This window comes from Saimiri boliviensis, chromosome 16 (assembly GCF_048565385.1).
Source record: "Saimiri boliviensis isolate mSaiBol1 chromosome 16, mSaiBol1.pri, whole genome shotgun sequence".
Taxonomy (NCBI): Eukaryota; Metazoa; Chordata; class Mammalia; order Primates; family Cebidae; genus Saimiri; species Saimiri boliviensis.
The window spans coordinates 83,157,757-83,174,443 of NC_133464.1; the positions used below are offsets into that span (position 1 = coordinate 83,157,757).

Genomic DNA, 16,687 nt, shown 5'->3' on the forward strand with positions numbered 1-16,687 from the left:
GTTGTAGAATGTGTCAATATTTCATTTCCTTTCAATGGCCCAATAATATTCCATTGTAAGGATATACTCCATTGTATTTACTCATTCATCAGCTGATGGATATTTGGATTATTTCTACTTTGGGGCTATTCCCAATAAGGCTGCTGTGAATATAGGTGTACAAGTTTTCGTGTGAACATAGGTTTTCATTTCTCTTGGGTAGATATACCTAGAAGTAGAATGGCTACGTCAAATGGTAACTTTACATTGAAAATTTTGAAGAATTACCAACTGTTTTCCAAAGCAGCTTCATCATTTGTCATCCGCATCAGCAATGCCTGAGGGTACCAAGTTCTCTACATCATTGCCAATACTTGTTATCTGTCTTTTTTATTAGAGCCACTGTAGTTTGCGAAGTGGTAACTCACTGTGGCTGATGCTCTGTATCTTAAATGAAGCCCACACATTCTGAAATGTGGACTCAGCTATTCTTCTAAGTTACACTTTCGAGTATAAAATATGCCCAGCTGTCATTCTTAAAACCCCAAATAAAGCTGCATAATCTAACACTCATTTAATAAGTGAAGATTCCACCTCCATATAATATGCACCCTTATCCTACCTCAATAATGTCCAACAGCCTGACCTTTCTAAAGAAAGATGTCAGGCTGTCGTCTGTACAAATGTTAGTGCAGTAGTGTCATACTTAAACAAATAACAAAGTTTTTGCCTTTCAAAAAAGAACCCTGGATTGAAACTCAGGATTGTCAATAATCTATGTGTAACCTGATCAGTCACTGAATTTCTCTACATCCAGGGTTCTGGGCAGCTCACAGAACTACATCCTCTGAAGTCACTCTCAGGAACAAAGTTGTTTAAGCCTGGAAGTTTAACGAAATTTGAAAATGTACGAACACCCGTGCTAAAGAACTAGCTTTGCACAGCAGAAAAAATTTACCCTTAGTAGTCAAATAGGCTGGGTTCCATTTCCAGCTCTGCCACCTGGTAGCTGTATGACTGTAGGTACATTATTTAGCATCTTTATATTCCAGTCTCCTGGACTGCTTCAAGAGGTCGTGCAGCTTCACTAAGCTGTTATAGCCAGGGTGTGCGACATCGCGGCCAGCAAAAGTAGACATTTAAATGCTAGCTTCTGTCCATCTTTCTGCAAACTCTGGGCAAAGTTTCCCAGAAAATGAAGATCTCCTAACAACTGTGGACTATTGAAAACTGAATGTGAGTCCTTGGGACTTGTGGGATTCCCTTATAAAGCAAGTCCCTCACAGTACCTTCTGCTAATTGCTAAAGAGGGCCATCAACCGGCTTAACACACGGCTGGGTAGGGGGCGGTTCCGGGAAGGAAGCCCCGGGATGAGAAGAGCAGAGATCTCATTTTTGTCGGTGACATTAGACTGAAAACTTCCTCAGGGCTCACGGCAGGCTGGGCGCGGAACGGATGCGCAGGAGGAGACCGGGAGGGCTGCATTCGCACGACCCCATTGGAAGCGCGGGGCTGCGCGCGGGCTGGTGAGGTGGGGAGGGGACAGGGGAAGGCGCTGGGGGAGACGGATGGGGGCCGCTCAGGTGCGTGGCCAAGCCCCTTCCCAGCCGCGCCTCCACCGCCTTCCGCGCGTCCCGGCCGCCTTCTCCTACCTGATCTGGTTGTCGCGGAATTTGTTGAGATGCGGTTGGTTGAGGTAAATGGTGCGGGCGGGTGCCTCCAGCTGGTCTCCAACAGACGTGGCCCGGGACATCTCATCCTCTGCCTTCTTATAGCCCAAAGAAGAATGAACGGGTCCTGCAGAGACAGGGCGCAGGCAGAGAACACGACACAAAGAAGTCAACCGCCTGGCGGGAGGCAGCGAGCGGGGGCCGCGGGCGGGCAGGCATCGGCGGGGAAGGATGCTCGGGCGAGGCGGGCGCCGCCTATGTACCTTGGCTCCCTCTGGAGACGCCGCCGCCGCAGCAGCAGCCCCGGCCGGCGCCGCCCTCGGCCCCGCCCCGGCCCCGCCCCCGGCCCCGCCGCAGCCCGCCCTCTACCCCCGGCCCCGCCCCGTGCAGCCCCCGGCCCCGGCCCCGCCCCGCGCAGCCCCGGGCGCTGGCGGAGCAAGCCCCACCCAGGACAGCCAGCCCCCGCTCCGGCCCCGCCCCTGCCCCGCCCTCTACCCCCGGCACCGCCCCGCGCAGCCCCCGGCGCTGACGGAGCAAGCCCCACCCAGGACAGCCGGCCCCCCCCCCCCGCTCCGGCCCCGCCCCGACCCCGCCCCTACCCCGCCCTCTACCCCCGGCCCCGCCCCGCGCAGCCCCCGGCGCTGGCGGAGCAAGCCCCACCCAGAACAGCCGGCCCCCGCTCCGGCGCTCCCTGCCGGCCGGGCCTATGCCCGTCCCGACGCCCAGGCTGCATGCGGGGCTGGGAAGGCCGGACGGCTGGGGCGCGCGGCTCCTGGCTGCCATCGGGACGGTGGAGCCGGGGGCGCCAAGGCCAGCGGCCCCCACCCAGCCGCATCTGACCGAGCGTCCCTCTAGTCTTGTGGACTGAGCTCAGGAAGTGGGTTTTCTGGGCTCCTTTGATCTTCCTTAGAAGCAGAGACAGCAGCAATGGGGATGCGGCCTGCAAGCAGCCACAGCTGAAGGAGATGGCGAAATCACACCTTTGCGCGCTAAAAATGGGCTTCCCAGACCTCAGGGTGAATGGCGTGCTCCCACCATTGATTGCAAGGGATCCGCTGCTCGTCTCCCTACATGAGTCTGGAGACCCGAGTGCAGTAGCTGTCCCAACCCATTTTATTGTTTAAATTACTGTTTCTGTGATTGCGTCGCAAGCCAACCTAGCTCCTTAAGATTTGATTTCAGTCCTATGGGTCAAGGCTTTATGGGTTGGCCCAAATCCCGGCCCCCTGAGTAACCTTCACTTGAGACGTTCCAGCCTAGACCTAGAGAAGGATCGAGTTATTACTGAAACCGGTACACAGGTGTAGATTTTAATCTCGTCTCCAACTCCAAGGCAGCATCCCTCATTAGAAGGGGCTGCCCAGCTTGAGAAGTGACCTTCAGAGGAGAGGCGTCTGAGGCAAAGGATCACAGAAAAATTAATAACCTACAGATGAAGCCTTATCTTGTTTTTCTCGAATATACATTCGCTCTCCAATACCTACCATACTTTCCAACTATCGAAGAAACAGACATTGCACATCATTAAAAAACTGACGTCTTACACAAGTAAACCTTCACTTCCCTGTTACAAAGAATACTTTTCACTGTCATATAGAAACACTTTGAAAGAGAAAGTTTTGGCTACACATCATCTTTTTAAAGTGATTAGAAGGACCACGATCCTTATCCTAAGAAAGCGACAAGCAAAATGTAAACTTGTTTACTGAAAGCTGACATATTATTCTACTCATGTTAAGAGTTAAGTGTGAAGTGGACTAAGGCTTCTGCCTTCACCCAGATGGGGACACCTGGTGGGTGCAGGCTCCAGGCTCAAGCTGGGTCCCTGGTCACAGGCCGGGCACACTCCAGTTTTCCTCTTGCTTTTTGTATGTGCCCACACGTGCCCTGGCTATTCCTCACTGCAGACACAGTCCCTCACCTCCTTCCCTCCAGCCTCCCACTCTCTGGGGTCTTTCTAGCTCCATGGGACACTGCTTGGTCCTCTACTCATCAGCAAGCAGCAGCAGAGAGCAGGAATCCCTTCTTCCAGACTGGCCCACCAGCTGGGGCTCCCGGACTTCAATCAGGGCAGGCCAGGTGTTGGAGCATTCGCTGATGTAAGACAGATGGAGAATATTTTTGAAGCTAGCCTATATGGAAGTACTGCTTTTCTCTCTGCCCACTTACCCTTCCTTGTCTTCCTCCACAGGACCAGATATCATCATTACCTGATTTTATTTATGGATGTTCTGTCTCCCTGCACCCAGGAGCCCAAGCTTCAGGAAAGTAGGGACAGGCTGGGTTCACTAAACAGTGCGTGGTCAAAGTGGTTCATTGCTCACCTAGCAGCTCTCAGTTCCCCTGCATTAGTATTACGAATGCAGCTCTCACAATGTATTAGTTCCTGGGACCTGCCCTCCCAGAGTCTGTGGTCACTGTTTTGTTTTTAAAGCTAAGTGATACTGATGAGCACCCAATCAGGATCACTTGTTAGATGCTGCAGAGAACACGAAAACAAAAGATCAGGTTCCTGCTCTTGAAAATGTTCCCTCGGGTTCCTGCCCTCGAAAATGTTCCCCGTTTAAAGCATGAAGGTTTAACCACAGTTATTTATCAGTTTGTGACTAAGAGTGGGCCCAAAGGTGCTAAGGAAGCTCGGAGGTCAGCAGCCTCTTTCTGCTAGGGAGGGCAGGAGTGGAATAGATTCTGAGGACAGACAGAAGAGCCTGACAGTGTGAGTGAGGTATGAATTAGGAAGGGGAAGGACATTGTAGGCAAGGGAAAGAAGAGCTTAAGCAAAGGCCCAAGCAGACAAAATTGTATCGGGGCCAAGTAAGAAAACAAATCAACCCTGAGGGTCCAAATTGGGAAAAAGTAAAAAAGAAGTTTGCAAAAAAAACGGCCTGTGGCCAGACTGTAGGTGACTCAACACCAAGCAAAGAAGCTTGAACTTCATCCTGAAGGTCACAGGAGGCCACAGGTTTCTGATCAGGAGAGAAGAGCATCTGGCAGTGAGAAGAGCATCTGGCAGTGATGGCCAAGGGGGAACAGCAGGAGAGGAGAATTTTTAGATAAGGGGACCAGGTAGGAAATTGATTCTATAATCTAGAAGCAAGATGATAAAAGCATGAATTAAATGGAAGACAGGATAAATGGACAGACATGAAAAACATCTCAGAAGAAAACTCTGAGTTGGGCATGGTGGCTCATGCCTGGAATCCCAACACTTTGGGAGGCCAAGGTGGAAGGATAGCTTGAGCCCAGAAGTTCAAGTCCACCCTGTGCAACATCGCAAGACCTCATATCTACCAAAAACAATAACAAAAAAGAAAACTCTGCGAGAGTTCTGGAGAGGTGACGGTTAAATGTGTGCACCAGAAAAGGAAGAAACGTGAGATCACTGATGTTTGAAGAAGAGTGGGACCAAAAAAAAAAAATCACTGATAGAAACAAGAAGAGAAACAATAATGTTTCCAAATAAGAATTTAGATGTTGGATAACAAATACTGGAGTGAAAAAAAATATTTACACAAGTTAAATAGTGATCACAGAATGAAGTGAAATAATATCTCCCGCTTTTCCTGTCTAGCATGCCTCAGGCCAACACAGCTTTCTATACCGCAACAGGAAAATCCTGGGACTTTTTTCTAGGTAGAAATAGTTATACCACCCTGCTCCTGCTCCTAAGATTGAGATAATTTTTTTTCTACCTCAGTGGCCTCAACTCAACCTAACCCTATAGAGAAAAACATTAATATTTTCCAAAAAATTGTGGAAAACATATTGCGTAAGGAAACATTATACCATCTAGAGTAAAGCACATGATGACTAAGGTTTCAAATTCAGACTCATGAGATAATTCTGAGTTAATGCATTTTGCAAATACCACCATACAAAATGAGTATATGCTTACACCTCCCCCATATAAACAGGCGCTGTGTCAGCAGAGTGGGAGTTCAATAAACATCTATTAGTTGAGAAAGAAACCAAAGGAAAGGGAAGGAACCAAGAGAACAAGAGTAAGCAAAGGGACAAGCATTAAATTTGCCCCCACCCAGCAAAGTGGAAATGCAGACAAGGCAATGGAAGGTCAAGGGCGTGAGGGCAGGGACTTCATCTTGCTCACAGCTCTATCCCCAGATGGAGTGCCCTGGATCATGCCTAGCACACAGTACACAGTCTGAAAGAATATGTCAAATGAATACATAAGAGGCTAATGTTGTAAGTACCTTTTAAAGGAAAGGTACCTACCCAGCCACTGAACCAATGACTTCTCCCTTGTCTGTCTCCCTTGAACCAGACCAAGCCAAGGAGCCCACCAGCGAGATGGTAGAGAATGCCCACCAGAGGCCCACATTAAGAGGACAGGTGAAGAACAGGGAAGGAGCAGAGGAGAGCAGACCAGTTACAGCAGACACCCCAGTGACCCACAGAAGCATGAGGGGGTGGAAGGACAGGGACAGCCACTCAGCTGCTCCGGTGCCTCCAGCAGCTCACCCTAACTTAAATCGAAATGCTTAAAACTCCAAAAGATGCTTGAGACCCATGTAGTCCATTTCCCCGGCACAGAAGTTTCATTATCTCAAAAAAAATTCTTAGGGAAGAAATACCTTCATCTTTTTTCCGACGCCAGAGTCACACAGAGGCCCCCTTCATCTTCCTTCTGATGCCAGTCACACACAGGCCACCCTCAGCTCCCTTCCGACGCCAGAATCACACAGAGGCCACCCTCATCTTCCTTCCTAGGCCAGTCACACAGAGGCCACCCTCATCTTCCTTCTGATGCCAGTCACACACAGGTCACCCTCAGCTTCCTTCCTATGCCAGTCACACCACAGGCCACTGTCATCTTCCAACACCAGTCACACAGGCCATCCCATGCCAGTCAGTCTGTAACTGTGCTCCTGTGCACAGAAAGAAAGGTCAAGGTGGAGTCAGACCCAACTTGGACACTGTTGTGCAACAACAATGCGTCTGGTCTTTGTCTTCAGTTCCTGTGAGAAAGTCTCTAAATCCCTGGAACTTCCCAGTGATAGTAGCACTTTGTTATTCATGGTTGTCTCCACTGTACACACCTGAGTTCTTGCTAAGATGATGACTCATCGTGGGTTGCTAGACAGTTTAGGAATGGGTCCAGCCATCCCAGAAAAGCCAATCATGTAGTTAGAAGCTTGGGGCTTTGAGCCTGACCTTTCAACCTCTAGAGAGGGAAAGGGGGATGGAGATTGAATTCATGTGACCGATGATCCAATTAATAATGCCCATATAATGAAACTCCAATAAAACGCTTGTGGACACTGAAGGTCAGGGGAGCCTCCTAGGTTGGTAATTCACATCAGCGTGCCAGGAAGTGACACATCCTGAGGACACAGAAGCTTCATGCTCAGGACCCTCCCAGACCTCAACCTCTGTGTCTCCATTTGGCTGGTCCTGACTTGTATCCTTTGTAATAAAACTGTAACCATAAGTGTAGCATTATCCTGAGTTCTTTGAGGGGTAGTGGGAACCATTGAATATGTAGCCAGTTGGTCAGATGCGCAGGTGGCCTGGGAACCCCAGAGCCTGCAGCTGGTAGTTGAAGCATGGACAATCTTCTAGAGGACTGTGCCCTTAACCTGTAAAGTCTGACCTCACTCCAGGTAGTTGTTAGAATTGCATTTCAGACATTTCTTTGTGAACTCTAGAATGATAGAGGCAAAAGGGGAAACTTATTATCAGTCATAAAATCCTATTAGCTCAAACGAAAGATATGATTAGAAGCCAGATCTGCAGAAACTTGAATCCAATTCTCCTTTAATAGAACAGGCTGCTTCTTGTGAGCTTAGGTAAGCAGGCTAGCAACTGAGCCTTGATTTCTTCATCTGCAAAATCGAAATCGATTACATAAATCAAGGGTTGGCAAATTTTTCAGTAAAGTGTCAATTGGTGAATATTTTAGGCTTTGTGGGCCACATATGGTCTCTGTCTCATAGTCTCCTTCTTCCTTCTCTTCCCCCTCCTCTTTTCTTGTTCTTCTTCACATGTCTTTAAAAATGTAAAAACTAGTCTTACTTTACAGGCCATGGTTTGTTGAGCCCTTATATAAATGAAGTTCTTCTGCAGTTCACAACCTGATTATATCCCAATTCCCACCTCAAGGAAATAATCACTTAAATTTCTATTAGCTGAAATTTCCTCGGAAACATAGGTATTCAAACTGTTATTACCTGAGTTAAGAAGTTGGTTACGTCTTTTACCTAATGTTTAGGTACTTGAAAAGTATGTAAAAGTAATTTTCTCTTTGCCCCCAGAAAAATCTCTAGAAAAACAGTGCAGTCATTACAAAGCCTTTGTAACAGCAGGCATGTGTGCACGCATATACACACACATTTCCCTCCTCAAAAGAGTTTCAAGTTCAACTATGGCCTCCACCCTGTATTTACAAAGATGTTTTATAATCCTTCAGAACACAGGCACATCAGAAGTGGTTCAGCCTTTGGGGAAGCACTCGGGCTGATTCTTTCTCCTAATCAAACAGACATAATGAAAACGCTGTGCAAATGCAAAATGTGATTATTCTAGTCTTGGCAGACACATTTTGAAGGCCTTTTCAAGACCCTCCTTTGCACAAATCACATCTCTCCAAATATAGCATCTGTGATCCACTTGTACCCAAGAATTCAAAAGAAATAAACACAAAGGAGAAGCAACACTGATGGGTCAGGATTTTTATTACTGTAAATACTTATTGGTTTCTTTCTTTTTTTCAGATTAAAGAAGATGCAAAGAGAAGAAACAGGCCATGAATTCTTTGACTTAAAATATTGTTGGGTGTGGAATGCACTGAGTTATTGTGCACCTCCTAGATAGAAGGCATGTTGCAAAGTAGTGGGTAGGGAGAGCGGCATAAACTTCCATTTTTGCAGCAACAGAGACGAAGAAATGTGGAAATTCAAAGCACAGAGATGGCTGCCAGTCTCAATGGGGGCCAAAGCAACAGGCGATTCATTCGGGAAGCCATTTGAAATAGGCATATAAGAATGATTATGATTTGGCTGTACAGAAAAAGAGCAGTGCATTGCAGGTGTCATTGCATGTGAGCAGGGACGCATGCTGGTGATGCTTTGTTTACAACCTAGTTGGCTCCAGCACGATGGGTGAAAGTTGAGCCGTCGTAATTTGAAGCCTTGTTTCCAATAAGTACGGCAATATAAACGGAGCTTCTGTTCCTCGAAACCCATTTCATACCTTAGACATATTAAATTTACCTTGTAAATTAAATGAAGACAATGTGCTTTTACGGAAATGTGTTTCATTTCTAAAACCAAAATCTACAAAAAAAGAAAAACTGTTTCAAATACTCAGTTCAGAGTAGTTTTTCTTATGGGCTGGACTGGTTGAGGTTTAAAAATACAAGTCCAGTGACTTCTCTGTAGCTACTTCCTCTGTTGCTAGAATAGACATTCTCCATTGCTCCTAGGACCCCAACAGTGGCCCAAGTTAGGGAGAGAAGCTTTAAAATCTCACTGCTGATTCCAAATGCATGCAGACCATCCTTGAACAGCTAATCTAGGAGAGGGGCAGTTTCTTTTGAAGTTGTGGTTTATCTGTCCTAAGCATTTTTATTTCGTTTTTTTTTGTTGTTGTTGTTGTTGTTCGTTTGAGAAGGAGTCTCGTTCTGTTGCCCAGGCTGGAGGGCAATGGTGTAATCTGAGCTCACTGCATCCTCCACCTCCCAGGTTCAAGTGATCCTCCCACCTCAGCCTCCCAAGTAGCTGGGATTACAGGTGCCCACCACCAAGCTTGGCTAATTTTTGTAGAGATGGGGTTTCACCATATTGGCCAGGCTGGTCTTGAACTCCTGACCTCAGGTGATCTGCCCACCTCAGCCTCTTAAAGTGCTGGGACTACAGGCATGAGCCACCACACCCAGCCTTGTCCTAAGCATTTTGAAGACCCACATGGTGGGCCAAAGGCACATGGCCTCACTGCAACTGGCCCTATAGTCAGCCCACCTCCCCAGTGACATCAGAGACCCCTCTCCAGCTGCTCCTGAACCCCAACCATGGTGATCTTCTTTCCTCAAGATATCAGCTCTGTTCCCTCTCCAGAGGCCTGGTACCTGCTTTTCCTTCACCTAGAATGCCATTCCCTTGTCTTTGTTAACTTCTTCCCATCACTCAGGCATCAGCTTAAATGTCAATTCCCCACAGAAGCACTTTGTGACCACACCCTAAACTCTAGTATTCCCCTTCTCACTTATTCCCTAACAGCACACATTATTTCTTGCATGGCACATATCACTCCATAAAATGTATATGTGTTCATTTTCTGTCTTCCAGCATTCAATAGGAGCTCCAGGAGGGCAGGGCCATGCTCATCTTCATCACCTCTGCATCCCAGGAAGTGGGATGCAGAAGGCATTCAGTAAACGTGTTTGACAAGTGAATCAAATAAACACAAAATTTCACGTTCTATCTTAAGTGGACAGAGTAAAATGCAAGTCCTTAAATTTGGTCTGCAACTAATCTGACCCACCTCCTAAGGCATCATCCAATACAGACAACTGGGGGAAAATGGAAATGTCCACTTTCGTCTGTAGCTCAGTCCAGTGTGAAAAGTTTAGCTAAGTGGTATTCAGCCTCTCTTGAATAAGGATGCCTTAGCTCCCACATGACTTCACCCTCCTCTGGCTTCTCTCTTGAAAAAGGTGCTGGGCCCACGGAGGGTAGAGACGGGGGAATGGGGAAGAATTGGAATCCTTGCACGTAAATGCCTTCTGCCTCCTCTGGTCTGCAGAATGATATCCCTGGTCCCCTTGATGGCATTTGGGCTCTGTCTGTGACTGGTCTGACTTGGCTTTGTCAAAGGGCATCTGTGTTACCTAGATGGCTCTGCCTCACTTGGGCTCCCTCTGAGGAGACCACAGCATTGGTTGTGCTCTCTCTGCCACCTTCTGTTACCCACAATGCACAGGCCTGCCAGGCCAGGCCCCAGGGGGGACCAGAGCTTTCAGATCAGTTTCCAGACCACATGGAAAGCACAGGTGGGCAGTTCGAGAAAACAGGACCTCTCTGTTGCTCCTCAGTATTCTCCTCCCTTATCCCACAGACCTCATTTCTCCCACTGGGGAAACTTTGCCCAGGGAGAGAAACATCAAGGTGTATCTCATTACACTGCTTTCTTTTCTCCTCCCACCTTCCATCCACCTTCTGGAGATTAAAAACAGAGGCAAGTGTTTTCATGCACTCCCCTCACGCCATTCTTCTGCATTCCAAACAACCCTTAAAATTACAGCGGCTGGAATTACAGGTGTGCACCAGCACACGCAGCTCCAACAGGGCATGGTGAGTGCACCTGTAAATTCCAGCTACTCAGGAGGCTGAGGCAGGAGGACTGCTTGAGCCCAGGAGTTTGAGGCCAGCCTGGGCAATATAGCAAGACCCCCATCTCAAAAACAAAACCAAAAAACTTGCTCAGGCATCTCTTCTTTAACGTGGATGGCTCAAGCCATCCAACTCTTGTGAGTAAGAGATATTTACAATTTAACTACATAATGCAGATTAATATATACAATTAAGTATTGTACATATCACAAAGAAGAATTCGTCTGCAAAGCTTCCTTGTAAACGAAAGGCTGGCTGGCCTAATCCTGCTATTTTTGAAAGGCATACGATGTTTCTCTTGACATTCTTTCTAATTTTTCTTGGGGAGGTGGAGGCGCCACACAGATGGAAGTCAGCAGTCATGTACAAGAGAAAAACACATTCATTTGCTTCAACTATCACCCCTTTCTCATGTAAATCAGCCTGTCCTGTTTGCTTACAATCACTGGCCACTTCCCAATGCTCTATTTCCAACAGCAATTTTAATACATGCAGTCAGATTTGAGCAAGTCACTATGGAGGCCAACTCATTCACCCTTGTTCCCAACGCCACTGACACAAAATAGACTTCCCCAGGAGGATGGCTTTTCCCAACTTTCTTGTTGAGTTGACATTTTGTGTATCACGTTTTCTTCTCAGACACAGAAGTGAGAAAGTTTAAAATATGAGAAAATCTGTAAAAATCAAGAACCCTGCCTAAAAAGCAAGAACCCTGTACAAATGAGATGCATATGAAATCATCTGACTCCCAGGCCTCCACAACCAACTCAGGGTTGCCAGGTCAATTGGTTGTCTTTGCCATGTCACTAAGGAGCCGTAGATGAGTGTGATAAAAAGCACAACTATCGTTGAGCCTACCACTGTTCTAAGCTTTCTGTATGTGTAAATCCATCCAATCCTCATAACAAGCATATGAGGAGCATACTTATTTTTAGAGATAATGAAAGTGGACCAAAGAGTAATTAAGTAACCCTCTCAATGCCCACAGGTGCAGTTTTTTTGTTTTCTAATCTAAGAATCATCAGTATGACTTTTATCTGTATGATCATCTATACGACCTTTTACCTATATAAATGATCTATATGACCTTTATATAAATGGGAGTGACATTTCAAAGAGTTTCCAGAAATACGCAATAAAATATCTGGCAACTAACTGAATCTTTTGTCTTTACTAGGTTTTCTGGGGTTGTTAAAAATAAAAGTATACTCTTAGAGACTATGCATTAAAAAGAAATTCCAGTTGCCATTCCAGACTCACAGGCTTTAGTGGTGGTGGCAGTGATAGTACCGGGTGCTTAAGACAGGAAAAGCCAAGTCCCAGATACTAAAGATTAACGTTTTCTAGAGGAAGTTTGTCCAACTCGAGGTCCACAGGAATTCAGTAAGTCAAGGAGGCAGGCAAAAAGGCTAAGGCAGACAGGAAGTCATTCTGTCACCATAAATTCAGCACATTCTGTGTGCATAATGCAGAAATTTAAAAACCCTCTCCCTGCCTTCAAAGCACTTGTAATCTGGAGAGGAAACAGACCAGTGCGGAAATAACTAAGACAGCTTAGAATGTGGAGCGTTTCCTTCCACCTGGACTTCCTTCCTCTCCGCCAGTTCTCTGCCTGACTGCTACTCACCCGCTAAGACACGCCCCAGGCTTCCTCTCCTCTGAGACGTCCTCCCTCATCACACATCCCCAGGTTGGGTAAGATCCCCCTCTATGCACAGGACTCCAGGCACAGGTGGGCAGACAACCATTCCAGAATGCACATTTCTCAATCTCTGATGACCCACATAACCATGTGCAGCGGTCCGGTCTGTGCATTTTCCACATTTGAATTATTCTGATTGTGTTTCTGCCCTCCCAGGTGACAAGATGTCCACTGGGTAAGTGTGAACTGTGCCCTACTGACATTGCCATTCTCAGCACCTGCGAGAGTGGGAGAAGCGGAGACAGTGAGTGCTATGGTTGTTGAGAGTCTAAGAGAAAGACTGGTACTTCCAGCTGGGGAAAAGGGTGACTGGCTGGAGAGCTTAAAGATGTCTTTCACTGTTAAGTCAGCAGCTGGGATTCATCTAAAAGCTTCCAAAGCAAAGGGCAAAGATGGAGAAGAAGCTCCCGTGCAACAAGACAAAGCCGTGAGCACACGTGCTGCAACATGAACAGCTATGGTCTGGGCTTCCCAGAACGCCCCCTCCTTCGGGCTTGTGCTGTCCTCCACCCCGGAGTCAGGCAGATACATAAGAAAGACAAACCCTCCTAGCTCTGCTTCCCTGCACGACACATCTCTGAAGAGGAGGGCAAAGACTAGAGAATGGGAAAACTACTTTGACAGACCAAGAATAACAAGCCCAAATGATCTAGTAGTGGAAACATGTACAAGATTACAGGAAAGTAGAATAAGATATGTCATAACAGATACAAATCAGGTAAGGTGTTTACACAAAGGAAGGGTCTCTAATTATGAGTCAGGGGGCCTGGGGTGCCAAGGGGGCAGCAGCTGACCTTGGAAGTAGATTGAAGGAATGAACGAATGGAAACTGGCAGGTGACTGTGTGACAAGGATTGGAAAGACAAGACGCCTGGCATTCTTGGCATCCTTCCTGAACTTATTGAATTTCTAGCCATCTAAATAATTAGCTCCCCCTTGAATGAAAGGGTTTTCATATCAATGAGCTATGAAATGAAATGTATAAATTAATACAATCAAATATACTCTCTCTATAGTATGATGTCCTTATGACCCATAATTCCATGAAGATAAGAAATTATAGGCCCAAGTAATAAAAGCATTGTGCTGCTCCTGGGCAGAGCTCACCATTCTGCCCAAGGCACTACTTACAAATGAGCCAAGTATTCCGGAAACCTGATGGAACTGTGCCAAGTTCTCAGAAATGTCTGACATACAATCTGGAATCATAGCTGAGTGTCTATGCCATTCTCGACTCTGCATATGCTGCCAACACACTAGCAGCAAGGAGGGTCACAATCAAGGAGTCTCCTATTAGGTCCAGAGCTCCCTTTTTCTGTGTTGACAGTCAGATGCTGGGCCACACCCCTGTATCAGGAGACGTTGCTTTGGGGGACAGTGAAGGGGAGAAGCAGTAATCAAGGGATTATATCCCTCCAGAGTTTAGGAACACCCTCTGAAACCGAACTCCATGCAAACACAGACAAAATGGTTTTACTTATAAAATGCGAAACACCAGCCATTCTAACAGAAGATCAGTAAATGTGATGCTCCTAAGACCAGAGTATCTCTTAAAATTCTACAAGTAGTCAAAGCCATTGTTAAGAAGGCAACTGGAGTGGGGTGTGGTGGTTCACGCCTGTAATTCCAGCACTTTGGGAGGCCAAGGTGGGGAAATCATGAGGTCAGGAGTTCGAGACCTGGCTGACATGGTGAAGCCAGCCTGGCCAACATGGTGAAAACCTGTCTCTACTAAAAACACAAAAATTAGCTGGGTGTGGTGGTGCACGCCTATAATCCCAGCAACTGGGGAGGCTGAGGCAGGAGAATGGCTTGAGCCCAGGAGGTGGAGGTTGCAGTGAGCTGAGATCATGCCACTGCATTTAGGCCTGGGTGACACAGCAAAACTCCATCTCAACAACAACAACAAAAAGAAGGCAACTGGGCCACCAGCTCCAAGCCGCCAACGCCAGTGTGGGAGGGTCCCCTCAGATGGGCAGTGAGGTATGAGACCTGTGCTGTCCAGCTCTGCTTGCTTCTCTCATTTCTGTCGCAGGCAGATCAACATCGCCACATGAAGGCTTTCTGGGCCCAAACCTACCCCTCCCCATCTTCATCGTTCAGAGAGGTTGTCCCCAGGAAACTTCTTTTATTCCTAACTCCATCTCAGTGTCTGCTCGGCAGAGGACCTGAGTTGACACTTCTCCTCTAGCTCCAGCTGACATGCTCACACTCATAGAAAGACAGTTTCTAGTTTGATTTGAATGATGACAACAGCACTTGAGCAAGTGCTAGATGGTGGGTTGATGACAGGCATGCCGATGGCAAAGCGAGTAAAGTACACATCACATCTGCCAAGAGAGAGCCCGGCCACAATCAACACAGGGCACCAGACGCAAAAAGACCATGCAGTTTACCCCCTGAGTGACGCACTCCACAGTGCCAAAAAGAACACACAGTTCACCCCCGAGTGACACATCCCACAGTGCCAGTGTGGCAGTCACAACCTCATTACCACCAACCATCTCACTGCTCCTCTCTTTCTTTGCTGCCAACTACCAAGCCAGTTCCTTTCCTCCCCCCACAGCCCTCCCCACTCCCCAGTTAAACCCACAGCTTGTATCTAAAAGAGGAAACAGAATTTCAATACCAGCTTCAGGAAAATCTATCAAAGAACACAGATCCGTACCCAAATTCACTGTACCCTAAAGCTAAGTATTAACACCTGTAACTTAGCTGTCCACCAAACCCTCCCAACCTCCTAGAACTTAGGAATCAAAACTCTGTCAAGAAATCCTAGTTCATTTCAGAAGTTCTTCACAAAATCAAAACGCTTTTCTTCTAGGAGAACATTCGTCTTTCTTTAGAAGCAAAGCACATATTTACTTTACGTTTGTTTCTCGTAAGATTAACAGGCTAGATACAGCCCCACCTCAGGTTAGGGATGAATAGAGAAAAACATGGCTACAGGCAGGCACACTAGTCACTAGTCAGAAATTAAAACTCAGGCAAGAACTAGCACAGAAGAATAAAAGCACGCAAGCAAACCCTGAGGTCGTAAGCCCTAAAACTCCAGCCATGAAGACAGCGCTACTCAGGCACAATGCAATCCCTTGCATTCACACTTAACATCTTGAGTCAGTAAGAAAAGTTCATGTAACACCTTTTTTGTTTTTGAGATGGAGTCTCACTCCATCGCACAAGTTGGAGTGTAGTGCTGTGATCTCTGCTCACTGCAATCTCTGCCTCCTAGATTCAAGTGATTCTCCGGCCTCAGCCTCCCAAGTAGCTGGGATTACGGGTGCCCACCACCATGCTCAGGTAATTTTTGTCTTTTTAGTAGAGACAGGGCTTCACCATGCTGTCCAGGCTGGTCTCAAACACCTGTCCTCAAGTGATCTTCCCCCCTTAGCCTCCCAAAGTGCTGGGATTGCAGATGTGGACGATCCTCCCAGCCTATCCTAAGTTTTTTTATTCAAAAGTTTCCTATTATGTTTTTATCAATTAAACACTGAATTTTAAAAGTTTAAACATGCATTTTCAAGCCTCAAGTTTACCTACTTAATTGAGTACCTATTGATGAAGCTAAAAAATATTTACTGCTTTAAATATTTGAGATCTTCCCAGAAATATAAAATGTTTAATATAACATACAGTGATGTATCTTAAATACATCTGTGTCTATAAGTGCTTTTATAGCCAGTGAATGACTGCTGTACACTTAACACAGCCTGAAACGGGGTGTTCGCACCTTTCTCAAGACACTATATTGATATTTGACATACACAAAAATATCACAGCCAAGTGGAAATAAAAACCAGTCATAATGTTACAAGGAGAGGAAAGCATCTAAACAGAAAAAGTATTTTGGTGAAGTAGTGGTTGAGAATCCTTCAACCCTGTTGCACCTAAGGAACAGAATATGACCTCCTCTCGGTGTGCGCTCAGCCTGGGGTGGTGGGGTGATCCCAGAGGGGAATGCGGGTGGTCGCCTGCTTCTCCATTCCCT

General features: G+C 46.7%; 1 protein-coding gene across 1 annotated transcript in view; it reads right to left on the reverse strand.

The window, feature by feature from the left end:
- ATP8A2 (ATPase phospholipid transporting 8A2) overlaps window positions 1-16,687 on the reverse strand; it is a 653,421-nt gene that overhangs the window by 568,081 nt on the left and 68,653 nt on the right. Inside the window, exon 2 of the mRNA XM_039473330.2 lies at window positions 1,633-1,777. Within this exon, the coding sequence (XP_039329264.1) occupies window positions 1,633-1,777 (145 nt within the window). The remainder of the gene's footprint in view (window positions 1-1,632; window positions 1,778-16,687) is intronic.